This window comes from Ictidomys tridecemlineatus, chromosome 7 (assembly GCF_052094955.1).
Source record: "Ictidomys tridecemlineatus isolate mIctTri1 chromosome 7, mIctTri1.hap1, whole genome shotgun sequence".
NCBI classification, from domain to species: Eukaryota; Metazoa; Chordata; class Mammalia; order Rodentia; family Sciuridae; genus Ictidomys; species Ictidomys tridecemlineatus.
Genome location: NC_135483.1, coordinates 173,130,850 through 173,145,746, shown reverse-complemented (window position 1 = coordinate 173,145,746; position 14,897 = coordinate 173,130,850). Strand labels below are relative to the sequence as shown.

General features: G+C 39.9%; 1 protein-coding gene across 15 annotated transcripts in view; it reads right to left on the bottom strand.

Moving 5' to 3' along the window:
* Nucleotides 1-10,202, bottom strand: part of Unc80 (unc-80 subunit of NALCN channel complex) — a 189,254-nt gene extending 179,052 nt beyond the window's left edge. For 7 of the 15 annotated variants that reach the window (XM_040294848.2, XM_040294854.2, XM_040294849.2 and 4 more), the window contains exons 1-4: nucleotides 9,994-10,198; nucleotides 8,985-9,033; nucleotides 6,126-6,282; nucleotides 4,995-5,296 (exon numbers count right to left, since the gene is read on the bottom strand). In XM_040294848.2, the coding sequence (XP_040150782.1) occupies nucleotides 4,995-5,296; nucleotides 6,126-6,282; nucleotides 8,985-9,033; nucleotides 9,994-10,085 (600 nt within the window). In that variant the 5' untranslated portion in view covers nucleotides 10,086-10,198. Of the gene's footprint in view, nucleotides 1-4,994; nucleotides 5,297-6,125; nucleotides 6,283-8,984; nucleotides 9,034-9,993 lie in introns of all 15 variants that reach the window. The other 8 variants (XM_005341165.4, XM_040294855.2, XM_005341164.4 and 5 more) reach the window with 4 other exon arrangements.
* Between the last annotated feature and the right edge of the window lie 4,695 nt (nucleotides 10,203-14,897).

The window sequence follows — 14,897 nt, the reverse complement described above, 5'->3', positions numbered from 1 at the left end:
ATGCATTTTGTTTTATTTCCTATTGTTTCTCCATTACTAGTGCACTCAAGAGCACTCAAGAAGTGTCCCTTGAGGGATGAGTGAATATTATAAAACTGTGACAATATTGACACCATATTTTAAAAAAATTCTTTAATAGTCATCATTGTTCACTGATAAGATTAAATTGAGACTAAAGGCAATCATACACTTGATTTTCAGATTGTTGATTTTGTGTGAACTTTTTGAGCTAATTATAATTTTAAAGGAAAGGAAAACATACATTGAGTCATATGCTATCTTTCCAATGAATGAGTCACTTAGAGTTATTTGCTAATTGGTGAATTCATTCATTCAACAATGATTAAGTACCTACTCAACACAGATACTACATTAGCTACCAGATACAATGATAATTTTCACCTGAGAGAGATAAAGAGATAACGATAACCAAATTGAGTACAACTGTGATCATGCCCCTGAAATATCATGGAAATAGAGGAGGAGTAAGGATGGATCCCTAATGATGTTCTAAAGGATGAACAGGAGTATTCTAGGAGAGGGGTGGAGTTTGAGGACATTCTAGGCAGCAGGACCTACATGACCAAAGGCTTGAAAAGAACCGTATTATATTCTTAGGAGGCTCTAAACATCTGAAGCTCTAGGAGAAGTAGACAGATACATCATACAGGGCCCAGTGTAGCAGATCTCATTACTGGAATTTTACCCTCTGTATTTTGAGAAATCAACAAATTATCATAAGCATGTTGGTGACATGGTCAGATCTACCCTTCAGATAGGTCATTTGGGTGTAATGTTGGGTTTTATGAGGGAAACAGGAGACTGTGCATCCATGGAGAAAGAAAAAGTTCCAAGAAAGAGAGACACTTAGGTTAAGGTTGTAAATAGGTATCAAGAAGATGTGGTGAGTTTGAAAAATATTTAGGAGAAAAAAATGGGTGGGAATGTGTGATTAATGGAATGTGTAGATAAGGATGAGATTGTAAGTAAAGGTAGTTTGAGTTTGTGTGAAGGATCTGAAATACAGAATATAGGGACAAGGGCTCCACCAGAAAAAGTCTGAAATGCCCATAGATGAAGAGAGTTGAAAATCTGGTCCACAGGTCAAGAGAAGAGTCTGCCTTGGATATGCAGAATTACGTGATCTCAGCCTATAGGATACAAATGGTAAATGATTGGGAGGGCGATTTTCCAGGGAAATGATAGAGTAAGAAGAGCAAGATGGCCATACATGGTGGCATGCCAGTAATCTCATCTACTCAGGAGGCTGAGGCAGTAAGATCACAAATTCAAGGCCAGCCTGGCAACTTAGTGAGACCCTGTCCCAAAATTTTAAAATGACTTTATAATGGGGGATTAATGAATCTCAGTGCAGAGTGCCCCTAAGTTCAATCCCCAGCACTCCAAAAAAAAAAAAAGAGCAAGAGAACCAGGATGCATCTCTGGGGGACCCCAATATTAAATGGACAGTCAAAGGAGATGCGGTCTAGAAAAGAGAGGGAGCAGAAATGCGGATGCAAGGGGAATCGGCAGTGTGTGGTATCATGAAGAGAATTAAAAGCTTCCAGGGTAGTTTCAAGTATAGCTGAGGGTTAATGAAATAAGGATTGAAAAATACAGATGAGGTTCAGTAATTCAGACCTTAGTGGGGGAAACAACAACAACAACTGCAGTACAGAAACTTAAGAAAACTTTGTAGGAAGTCAGATGGAATTGGGTTTGAATCTCTCTTTGGTTGTTAACAAGCTTGTCTATTATCTTTCTGAACTTCAGCTTTGGAGATAAAGGTACTCACTTCCATGTGGGTAGCTGAAAATTGGAAATGATGTGTGAAAACTGCCTGCCATGTCATAGAGGCAAGCAGAACAACTGCAAGGAGTTGAGGAATAAATGGAGGTGAGGATGCGGAGACTTGGCTTCATGCCTTGACTGAACTTAGGCCTCCCTGTGAGGCCCAACTTACAATACTGTGTTGTAAGTGCTGAGTGGGGACTCATGGGAGTAGAGTCAAGCAAAGGACTGACAAGTGTGCAGTGCCCTGGGTTTGGAGAGCACAGGTCTGTAGAAATACAAGCCTGGATGGCCGTGGGGTTTCCCCAGTTGCACACCTTTGTCTGCAATAAGAATAGAAAAGATGGTCTTGGGGTAGGAGTTTTGAAGGGCAAAGGACATTGATGGTGCTGGTGAGGGAGAGACAGTTCATATGGGCTTATATCAACATGGAAAGAAGATAGTCTTCTGCACAGTCTGATAATCAGCAGGCAAATGGGGCACAGAATTCCCTTCTGCTCACTGCCTGGGGACACTTGCTGACACCTGGAATCACTTGCAGTTGTTAGAACTCAGGGAAGCAGGGATGTTACTGGCATTTAGTGAGCAGAGGACAGAGATGATGCTAAATATTCCATAATGCATGGGCCAGTGGACCAGGACAAGGCATTATCTGGACCAACATGCCAACTGTCCAAGACCAAGAAACTGATCTGGAAATTGTACGTTCCCTAGCAACACTGAAAAAAGCAAATACCTCTTTTTTAAATGGAAAAAAACCTTGTAGCAAAATTTATTGACTAACACTTTTTATTATCCATAGTATCTAGAACAGTACTTCCATCCTAGCAATGGCAAAATGATAAAACAACAATCATGCTAGTAATGTAACTCATAATAATTATTTATTTTGTATCAACCACTGTGCAATACTGGGTCACAGGTAAATGTGGGTATTTGGGACAAGGTTTTCCAACTATCTGTAGTCTCTCCTGAAAAAGGATCTCAATGTCTCTCTCCCCAAAATACATGATGCCAACAGCAATAAAATATCAACAGTAAAAACAACCAGTCTTTCTGTGTTTCAGGCTGAGTATTAGAACTTACTGAATTCTCACAATGTACCATGAATTTATCCTAAAGTCAACTTAGACTTGAGAAAAGTGAGATTAAATAAATTAATTGCTTGATGTCATATGGTAGGAAGCAACCAGCTCTGAATTCACAGACAGTTTTATCTTTTTTCCAAAACGCAAACTTCTGCCATGTCTTTCCAAACAAAATTATGGCCATTCTGGGCATGCCTATTTTTCCAATTTGGGTGGTATTGGTTGGCACATAGATGTGTTCAGGGGCAATGGGTTCTTCTGCCCTCTCCATTTTAAAGACTGTGTGCCCGATTAAAATTGCCTGGTTTTAGCACTTGGATCAGCTTCTGATAATCGTGTGGGTTTTCTCAGTGACTCACTCATTAAACACTTATTGAGAGCCTCATGTGCCACATACTAGTCGAGACACAGTTGTGACCTGGACAAGCAGCATGCCTTCATGCCAGGACTGCTGTTCAGGTGGGCATGATGGGCAGTTCACATGTACACAAACACTGATAGTCATTCCAGGTAGTGGCAAGTGCTATAAAAGGGGAAAAGGATGCAATAATATATTGGTGACACAAAGGTAGTCAGTGAAGAACTTTCAGAGGTGTTCACATTTGAATTGTGAGAAATTTGATGAGAAAGACAGGGCCATGTGAAAAATCCAAGTAGAGGATGTGGATGAATGTTTCAAGCCGAAGGAAAAAACCAGTGCAAGGACTTGAAGACAGGAATGAGCTCATCAGATTTGAGGTGAGCCCACAGTGAGCCCAAAGGTTAGTGAACAGGAGAGAAACTAGTGAATGAAGGGAGAGGCTCCAGAGAGGGTTTGGGTTCCGAAGGTTCCACAGGCCAGGTAGATGGTCTCATTTAAAGAGAGGCTTTCCATTAAGTGTCCTTTTAAAAGATTTTTTAAATAGGATGTTACAGGTTTTAAAACAACAATTTGACTTAACAATACCAAAAAAATTAGCATATTTTATTGGTAATGTTGCTAGTGTATGTGTTGCTTTTGGGGAATTTATAGGTAGTTTGAAATGGATTCCTATCAGCAATGGGACAGTGTCAATGGGAAATGAACTTTTTAAAATTATTTTTAGAAAACTAAAATGAGTACAAAGAATCTCTAACCCACTCCCTTTATAGTGATTGTTCATCGTCAAAACCCCCTTCATATGCGCATTGCTATCTTGAATATTTATTCATTAATGTCATAATATTCTACTGAAAGATTAGTACAGTACATTCCTTCCAGTGTGGTGCTTAGATATAATATGATAGGTGTGTCTTCACACAGTTCCATGCTTTGTTGGAGGTATCCACAATTTCATGCAATTGGGGATTCAAGAGATTAAGTAACATCAAAAATAGGATCACCAGTTAGACAGTGGTAGCACACTGATTTCAAGTTATATTGTACTTTCCAGATTCAGCAGTAGATGGATATAATTGTATTTTAAGACCATTGGATTTCATGTAATCCCATGTTTTGTATTTTATACATTTAAAGATATTTTAAATTGCAATTCTTAGACTGAACCTGTCAAAAAGTCCCTAGCACGTAAAAATTTTAAGCTTCAGCTTTAGACCCTGTATTGTAATGAGGTAGTTACAAAATGGTATAGAAATACCGAGAAGATTGGTGACAAAGTCTACATGGAGAAGGTCAAAGGAAGAGCTTCATGGATATGATGATACTGAAGTTAGAGTCTAAAGGACCATGAGGAAGAGAGGAGAGAACAAGAGCAGAGCAAACAGCAAGAGCATATTCAGGGAATGGTTCCAGTGGCTCCCAAGGCTGCATCATGAGGGGGCCAACAGGGGCTGACAGTTGGTAAGTCAAGAAAGGGACTGAAGCTCTAGGTCATGCTTGGTCTTATACACCATGTTTAATAGGTTGGACGTTATCTTGAGGCAGATGGAGAACTACTGAAGATTGGTAAAGGATATATGCAGATTTGTGTTTTTAAAGTAATGTGCAGAAGTTTAATCCCCAAATCAAACCCTCCATGCCTTGATTTGCCGTACGACCATATGAAGACACGGATAACCAAATATGGAAATATCATTTGAAGCCCACTCTCACCTTGACTCCATCCCACCCATGCCTAATGCCTGCATACTGCTCACCTTAATCCTGTGTACCAGAGGAGCAAACAGAAACACAAAGAGCTCCACAGTAGACATGGAGTTCTGGAAGATCTTCCTCCGGTTGTTCTCCTCTTCATCATTGGAGCTGCTCTGGCAGGGCTGACCTGGAGAACCCTGGTTTTCAATCTGGTGGATGAAAGCGCTGCTGCTGCCACCCCAGCTGGAGCCTCGGTCTGTGCCCCCAAACCGCTCACTGTTGCAGTCCTGGGGAGCCTCTAGGAGCATCCAGTGCAGGGTGTGAAGAAGTTTGGTCTCAGCGACACCGAGCTTATCTTGGTGGCCTGAATTGGACAACCACACAGCCAAGAAATAGTAAATGCTGACCAGAACAACGTTTGTTCTGGGAAGAATATCTCTACTTAGCTCTGCAGCTTGATTCCCCAGAAGACATTAGCATTTCTCTACACATCTAACAACTACCATCAGCTGGGCTCATTTTTGTTTGGGGGGCTGTCTTGCTGGCTGAAATCTCTGTACAAGAGCATGCTATATCTTTTAGGTAGAATCTGATATTATATCTCATCTGTCAAATACCCAAACATATTTCTAAGCAGGTAACACAGTGGTTAAAATATAGACTCTGGAGACAATAACCATTCTATTTTAGACAACATGACCTAGAAAGGCCCCTTTATAGAGATAACACTTGAGCAGAGGCCCAGATGAGGTCAGAGAATGGGATGGAAAAAAATGTGCACTCTAACATGGGATATGGCTAGGACATAGTGCCAGATGAGAAAATAATCTTTATGTACACACACCCACATCCACACACACACGGGCCACTACAAAGCTGGGGAAATGTCTTCAATAGTCAAATTCATGAAGTGGTTGCTTGAAGAATTGGGAGGTCGAAGAGGAAACCTCTAGGTAGGACTCATCTTGGACAGATGAGAGTCATTCACTTAGAACAATTAAAAACAAGAGTCAGTTCACTGGTAATATTGAAATAACGATGGTACTGATGTGAATAGAATTTTGAGAATTAAATAAGATGATATGTGAACAGTGCATGGGATGATAACAACCACTCAATGAATGTTTTTTTTAATGAGTATTGAACACACAGGACAACAATATGCAATAAACAAGTAATGTAGGAGCACCAACCTAGCTTGTTCCGGTTGGAAAGCAGGGTTGCAGTACAGTGGAGAACATGAGGCAAAGCAGCTTGCACCAGTTCCCATCTGGAAATGCTCTGGATGGCTTCAGAAAGGGCTGGAGAGAGGCCATGCAGCTTGTTTTCCACCAACACTCGTTCAAAGGACTGTAGATTTTAAAAGAAAAGCTTGTAAAATAATGAATTTGAGATTCTGATTGGTAAAAAGTAGATATCAAGGTACTATATAACCTAGAAGATACAAGTTGCTGGACCAAATTCCTTAGGGTTCACTCACTTGCATCTTTCACATATGTTGACCTAACACTGAATCGGTCATGAATTCCTATTATCTGCCCTTTTGCAGGTTTTTGATCCAAAGATATGTCTTGAATTGTTAAATGATAATCATTTCTGTCAAAATAAGCTTCCTATAACAGAGATGTATTTAACCTCATGAGATTTTTGAACATAATATTTTTTAAAATGTTCTGAGTCATCCAACAGGCCTGTCACAACTGCAGACCAAAATGAAATGCGTTCTGCAAAGGTGTCTTGAGAGACAGAATTTATGTCAATTTGTTCAACAGGTGTTAACTAAGCACAACTCTGCCAAGCAATCTGATTTTGGGGTCACTGATTTATTCCATGTCCCTAGCAATGACCTGGCAGAGAATACTCCTTAACTTAATACTGGAACCATTAAAAAAAAACCCACTTCATATCTGTTGAATAGAGAAAGAGCAGAATGAAGAAAAGGAGGGAGGGATGAGAGAAGCCATCTTGCTTTGCAGCTTATAAAGTCTTCTATCCCTGCCAGGGATGCTCTCAGAGATGAGACACCCTAGAACAAGTAACAAATTTGATCTACTCAGGTTTTTTTGTTTGTTTGTTTATTTTTTCATTTTGTTTTTTATTTTTATTTTGTTTTGTTTGAGGGTGGAGGAGAATTGCAAGGCATTGGAGAATGTAAAAATATCAGATATTAGAGTAATGATAATGAATATGTAACTTCTAAGAACATGTTTGACACCCCCACATGTTTAAGAACCTTGTGTAATTGTCTTGGACAAGGATCATAGTACAAGACCCAAGTGTTCTAACTGGATGACTGAGGCTTCGATGAGAAGCACAATCATATGTAATATTTGTTTTTCTTGAAGAAATGAAATAAAGGCCTTTAGATATGCTAGTGATACAGATCCAACCACTTTAAAATTCCTCAACTGAAGTATTCACTAAGTAAAGGATGAGTGTGTTAGACACTAAAAGATTCTAAAGAATTTATATAGTCTAATGAATATACTAAAGAGGATGTGTTATGTATTTCATTTTATTCTTAAATGCTACTAATGTAACTTTTTATAATTTGTTTTAAATATTGTTTTTTAGTTGTTGTTGGACCTTTATTTACTTATATGTGGTGCTGAGAATGGAACCCAGTGCCTCACACATGCTAGGCAATCACTCTATCACCTAGTTACAACCCCAACCCAACTTTTTTATAATTTTTTAAACCTTGAAAATTGTTTTTCATATGGATGTCTAAATACCTCTATCCCTATCTATCTACCCATCCAAAAATGTAACCACTATTTGATATTTTGTGGCTACACCAAAAATGTCAGACATGACTTTGCTAAGAACAGAGGAAAATAATGGTTGCTTTAAAATACTGTAATTGGCAGCATAGTTTTAAGAAAGACTTAGAGATTTCAACTGTCAAATTATTCTAATGAATCAAGTACAATGAGAAGTTCCATTAACAGGCCCATATAAGAACGCTACATTTAAAAAAATAAATATCTATGTGGCAATTTTGATGGACAGGAGACTCAATAAAAATGTCTACTTGAGTATGTGTGTGTTTCTAACTCTCCTGTTGGCTTCCATCACAAGTCACGACTCCTCAGTGCTCCTCACAGAAAGTCATCCACGTAGCTGTTTTTAAACATGGATGGCAATATCCAAAGGGGTAGGTTTCTACTTTCACATTATAATACATGAAATGTCAAGGCATTTGTAAGAGCTCCACATTTTAAGGAAATCTGTTAAAATCTATTTCAGTTTTGCTTCATGATATCACATCTTATTTTTTTTTTCCATTTATAAAATGGAACTTTGTAAGGAAATGGGATTCTCTTAGAATCTCAAGACAGGTGCACATTGTATAAATATTAATAGCATTATTTTCACTTGTAATAATTTTATATTATTCATTTTCAAACTTCCAGAGTATATGGCAAACATAAAACAGAAATGTCTATTATTGTGTTCAAGTGGCTCATAGCAATTCATAATAGGAACATCCACTGTATAATAATCTCGATTTTGCTGATTACCAATGTGACATTTCACACATGCCTTGGAAGGTCCATGCCTGGTTCTGTTGTCTCTCTGCTCTTTCTTCCAGCCCTCAGTTCCTTCCCACCGAATCCCTCACTTCCCCATTGGGTGCCCGTGTCCTCTAGCTCAAGTTCTCCCTGCTCTTCCCTCACTATGGTATTCTCTCTCCCTTCCTTCATGTCTTTGCCCAAGCATCGCATTAGTAGTTAAGTCTTATCTACTCTCCCCTTATAAAACAAACCCCTACTAAGGTGTTTCCCAATCCTCTTTGTTGCTTTTTTTTCCTCCAGTGCTTATCACCATGTGGCTTATTATTTACGTGTTTTATTTTCACATTTGTTTGTGGCCTGTCTATCTGCCACCCCTCCATCCCATCAGTAGAATTGTGTCTGGCACAGAGTAGGTGCTCAATAATATTTACCAAATGATTTAATATGTGTAGTCAGTATGATTTAGTTCTTTCTTTGGGTTCAAATCACCACACAGAATATGAAAATAAACATTTAATGGTGAAAATCACGTACCACACAAGAAGCTTCATATTGCTTCCCCAGTTTAGGCCTCAAAAATGCACTGAAAAATTAAGGGAGACACTTATTATAAACATGAGCAAAATTATTATTAAAGAATCCTTATGACACATTTTTCAATGAACGAGACATGGAGCTATGAAACTCAAATTTCATGCTTCCTTATAGCTGGTTAATGAGAAGGTGTTGAACAGCCGAGTACACTTGCTTTTACACGTGTAATTCCGTATATGAAAAAGACGTGAATCTCTACAATTTTCCAGATCCACTCTTATTCTCAAGACTTTTACCTAATCAGATTCTATATTGCCAATGGTCAGAAGTGGTGCATGACTCTTGTGCACAGTCATATTAACAACTGAAAAACGAACGCTCTGTGGATCATGACTGCCAGGATCTAATTTCTTATCCGATACATCTCGATGATAATAGTAATAATAAATAATAATAAATAGGGGAACCTTCTTTGCTCTTTATTGGAATAGGTTTCAGGCCTGTCCAGGGTGGGGGAGAGATCCCTTATCAAAATCCATTCTCTTCAGGGGCTTTTACCCGAGAGATTACGCCAGCTGAATCTGGGCAAAAATGGTTAACAAGTGGGCATAACAAATATCCACCGAACAAGAGCCGGAAAACAACAGGTCACCAGGCTGGAATTACAGCCGGAGATGGAGGGGGAATTGGACGCAGGAGCACAACCAGTCATAATTATCTTCCCTAGCCATCCACCCCCTCTCCCAGACTCTTTGCCCTCCCACCCTCTAAATAATGTATATATTTATTCGAAAACTGCCAATCTGCTTGTCGTCAAACTTCACTGATTTTTTTTTTTTTTCCAAATGCGTGTTTCTAAACCGGTGCAGAGGGCTGGCTTTCCAGCCCCAGAGAGGGAGCTGCAGGCTGTGGCGCGGCCTCAGCGGCAGCGGTGACAGCGGCGGCGACCCCGCGGCCCCAGGAGCGCCCCAGCCCAGGGCGCCCGCGGCGCGCCCTCTGCGCCCCTCACCTGGTTTGGCGCCACAGGAAGGTCTGGATGGGCAGCGGGATGCCGCGGCCGCTGTCCTGCTCCTGGCCCTCGGAGCTCTTCCTCTTCACCATGATGGTGGCTCCCGGGAGCCCTACTGCAGGACCCAGCGCCGGCTCCTCGCTAGCCGCCGCCTCCTCCTCCTCCCGCTGCTCCCCCCAACTCTCATCCCCTCCTTCCCCCAGGCACAGCCGGCTCTCTCCGCCCTGGTCCCCCGTCTCTCTCCCCTTCCCCCACCCCTCCCCGCGCGTGGAACATGGCTGCGGGAGGAGGGGAGGGCTGGAGGCGCCGCGGAGCGGGGAGGGGGGCGCTCGGAGGAGCTGTCCACCTCGCCGCCCCCGCGCCCGCTCCTTGCTTTCAGCACCTCCCACTGTGGACAGCGGCCCGCGCCGGGCGGCCCAGCCGGAGAAGCGAGTCGGGGGCAGGTTGAGCAGCAGGGGGATGGCCGAAAGAGTCCACGCTCCGCATGGCACGCGCACGCCAGTCCCCTGCGCGGCCTCTTCAGCATCCAGGATCCGGCTTCCCCCGGTCCGAGCTGCACCCCGGGAGTGTCCCCTGTCCTGCTTCCCAACCTCTGCATCCGAAGAGCTGTCGCTGTCTGGGGAGGAGGAGCTTTGGAGAGCCGCAGAGCAGTCACTAACCCTGGCATCATTCGCACATCTAGCAAGGAGGTCAGGAGTCCACCCTCGGGGTTTAGCAGGAGCAACTCACGAAAATCATTAGAAGTGTAAACCAGGAAGGAAGGCAAGCTTGGCAAGTGAGAGGACGATTGAAAGTTCTCTGGTGTGAGGATTTATTTTAAAATGGTAACCACAAGAAGTGTACCTTGCTTGTTTTGCCAAAGCAGAAACACAAAGTCCCCCCAAACTAACCAGTTTTGGGTATCCGTTCATCGCAAACTGAGGAAGAACATTTGAATCAGTCTATGGGGAAAAAATTGGCTTATTTTAGCCCTTCAAATGCATTGGATGATCCTGTTCACTCCAGTGATGCCTGCCATTTTCCTTTAGTTTTAACAGTTAAGGATCTATGCAGTTTATGGTTGGATTAGCTTTAGATGAACCATCTAGCAGTAAAATAAGTACAGGTAAGGTGAGGCAGGGTGAATCAGTCTTATTAAAAACCCAGCAGTAGGGGCTAGGGTTGTGGTTCTGAGGTAGAGCACTTGGCTAGCATGTGTGAGGCCCTGGGTTCCAGTTCCAGCACCAATACAAATAAAATAAAGGTCCATTCACAACTAAAATACATAAATATTAAAAAACCAAAAACAAACAACCAAAAAACCTCAGCAGTATGGATCCATCTACCTGCAAACAATCAAAATAAACATAGTTATATATCTTTTTGAACAAAGATATTGGTGTAACCCATTAAATGAAGAATCAGACCCCATGACTTCATCTCAACAGATAGAAAATGATATTCCATGTAGAGTTAATAACCTGCTAGATAGTCCATGTAAATAAAACTATATGGTATATATTGGTGGAAATAAGCTTTTCATTTACTTTCTTGAAATCATCTTTTTTTTTTTTTTAAATCAGGGATTGAACCCAGGGCAGTTCACTGACTGAACCACATCCCTAAGCCCATTTTTTGGCTGTGTGGCTAAGGCTGCCCTTGAATTTGCCATCCTTCTGTCTCAGCCTTCTGAATGCCTGGGATTATAGGCATGTGCCACCATGTCTGGTTTGAAGCCATCTTTTAAAATGAATCTCAAAACATGGATCTTAAAAAAAAAGAATCTAAATACAATTTATTCAATGCATATTTGTTAAGTGCATTTTATACACCAGTCATTGTGCTATGTTGACTCCTGCTTCAAGCAACTCATAATATTGAAGGGAAGGCGCCTTACACATGCAAAGAGAAAAGTTTCATAAGAAAGATGTAAATGTCTTCAGTCATGTAGAAAAAAAGACAGAAAATTCAGGCAGGAATCCAATAGAGATAGACTTTGTATGGTAGGCTAAAGAGTTTGGAAAAACGCTAAACAAATGAAATATAAACATCATTTTCTTAAGCATGATTGACATGACATGGCAAGAAGTCATGAGGAGGTTGTCTGAAATAGGTAAAAGGTATAGACAGAAACACTACTCTAGAGACAGAGAAATATTCTAGGAACCTAAATCAAGGCGTGATAGCAGAGTTACAAATAAGGATGTGAGTTTGAGTGATATTGCAGAGATAGAATTAGTAGGACTTGATGGCCAAGTGGACATGAGAAAGAAACATAGAGAGCAGAGTTGTTAAGAGATTAGATCTTGAGCCAGATGATTTTGACCCTTGCCCTCCTACTTACTAGATACAATCCCCTATGCAAAATCTCCACATACTGGTATCTGTCCCACAGAGATGAGGATAAGATATTAATACTTATTAAGAATTTAAGAGAGTCCCTCATCTATAGTAACTCTTCAGAAAATATTAACAGAAGTTTAAAGTTTTTGACTTTGAGCAAATGCAAAAAAATACCAATCTTATTTAAAGAGAAAAGGTGATAGGGAGAGTCATGTTCTTATTTTTATGTGTGTGAAATGGGACATTATAACTTTTCCTTGATTCTCCATTGGAAATCCCAATAGATATTACCAAGAGGCAGCTAGAAATATGTATATGGAGTTCAAATGAGTTAATGAGATGTGGTTAACTTTCTATAAAAAGTAGTTGAGTCTATGGAAATGGATTCAACTACTTTTATAGGGAAATATGGAAATATGTCTCTATAAATAGGGAATATATGGAAAGAGAAAAGGCCCAAATTGTAAGCATAAGGAACATCAATTTTAGTCTACTGTCACAAAAGAGGCGAGAGCATAGGACAGGACAGTGGCATAGGCAGAATTCTAAGATGGAACCCAAGATTCCTACCCCTGGTGTACACACCTTCTCCTAGTTATTCAGTGAAATTCTTCTAGGTGTTACTATGAAGTGATGTGTGTAAACGTTTGTCGTATATTCATCATGACGGCATAATGCAGAAATTTAATTATCCTAAAAACCCCATGTGCTCTGTCTTTTCATTCTTCTTCCTTTCTCACTTCTTACCCCTGGCAGCCATTGATCTTTTCATTGTCTCAGGAATTTTGCCTTCTCCAGAATAGTATATGGTAAGAATCATACAATATGTAGCTTTTTCAGTTAAGTTTTTAACTTAACAACATGCATTTAAGTTTCCTCCATGTTTCTTGGTATCTTGATAGCTCATTTCTTTCTATTGTTAATAGTTCATTGTATGGATGTATCACACTCTGTTTATCCATTTACCTATTGTATGACATCTCAGTTGCTTTCAGTTTTTGACAACTATGAATAAAACTGATGAAAACATTCATGTGCAGGTATTTTTTATGAAAATGAGATTTCAACTCATTTGGTTAAATACCTAGGAGTGTGATTTTTGGATTGAATGGTAAGAGTATAATTAGTTTTGTAAAAAACTACCAAACTGTCTTTAAAATTAACTGTACCATGGAGTTGTTTTTTTTTTTTTCTGGATAAGAGGACAAACTTATGGGCTGAAATTAAAGAGTCATTAAAGAAAGAAAAATTAAGGATATTTGGTAAAGGCTACAGTTAATGCACAAGGTTCTGAAGGAGACTCTACCACATGCACAGCTGAACTAATTATCCTTTGATGGCAGAATAACTTCTATAATGGGACATCAAAGGGGAAGAATGAAAAAGACTAAATAGAAAAAGAGCATAGATGAGACTGCACAAGATTTCAGGCTTGATGGCAACGTCAGCTGTAAAGTAATTGCTGGGGTCATTTCTAAGAAGATTATTTGATAGAGAAGGATCAGGGCACTTGTCAGAGAAATGATTAATAGCAGATAATGTATATTGATTACTTGTTATGGGTCCTGATCTGTTTCAAGTACATCAACTAATTAAGAGAAAAATCAGCATGTGAAGAGGAAAAAACTAAGAAACAGAAAGGTTATATAATGCAGTATATGATGAAGTAAACTGTAAAGTCTGGCTTGTAAGTTCTGCCCTAACTTTGCACTATAATACTAAGTATTGTGTAGTCATGAGACTTTGTAAGAAGTGCTATGAGTCACATAAATGGAAAGTGCTCAAGGACATAGAAAATAATTGCTTGGTTGATGGTGAAAGTTGAAGAAGAGCTAATGTCCCTTTCCATTCCTGAATATCCTTGAGGCTATGAGTCATCTGGAGGTGGGAGAAGTCTATAATAAGCACTGTCAAGATCAGTTTTCAAAATAACATGTTAGTGGAAAATCAATATTACCATTATGGTATACTCCTTATATACCCACTTACACTACCTCCCACCCCCACTTTTTGTCTTTTGGAAGGAAACCTGATAAAGTGCTTTATTGACACTACCCTCTTTCATATATTTCTTTTTAAATTTAAGTGAACACTGTTGGAAGAAAGTTGAGGACTAGTTCTTGTAGTCAATTTCAATACCCTAGTCAATGAACCAACTCCATCTTTTAATCCCTTTATTTTATTGTCAGTTCACTGTGCAAGACGTTGGGTTGAATATGGAGCTTTCCTAAAAATGATGCCTGGTGATGGGGTGGGCTTGGACCAGAGGAGGTAACAAGTTACTTGATCTTAGGAAACAATGGAAGTAAATTACAAGATCTGGGCAGATGTAGCAAAATGAATGTCGTCCCTGAAGTTTATCCTCTCTTCCTAATGAGAGGACACATTTTGATAGTGATCTCCTTGAGGAAATTATTTGGCTGGTCTTTATTACTCCCTATTTTCATATGTCTGGGTATCAGCCTAAATAGAATTTCCTTGTATACATTGGTTTTATTAACCTGCCTAATGTAGTCCTTCATATTCTGTCCTATAAATGTTCTACTAATTCTTCCATTTTTTACTTTATGAGTCCATCATTC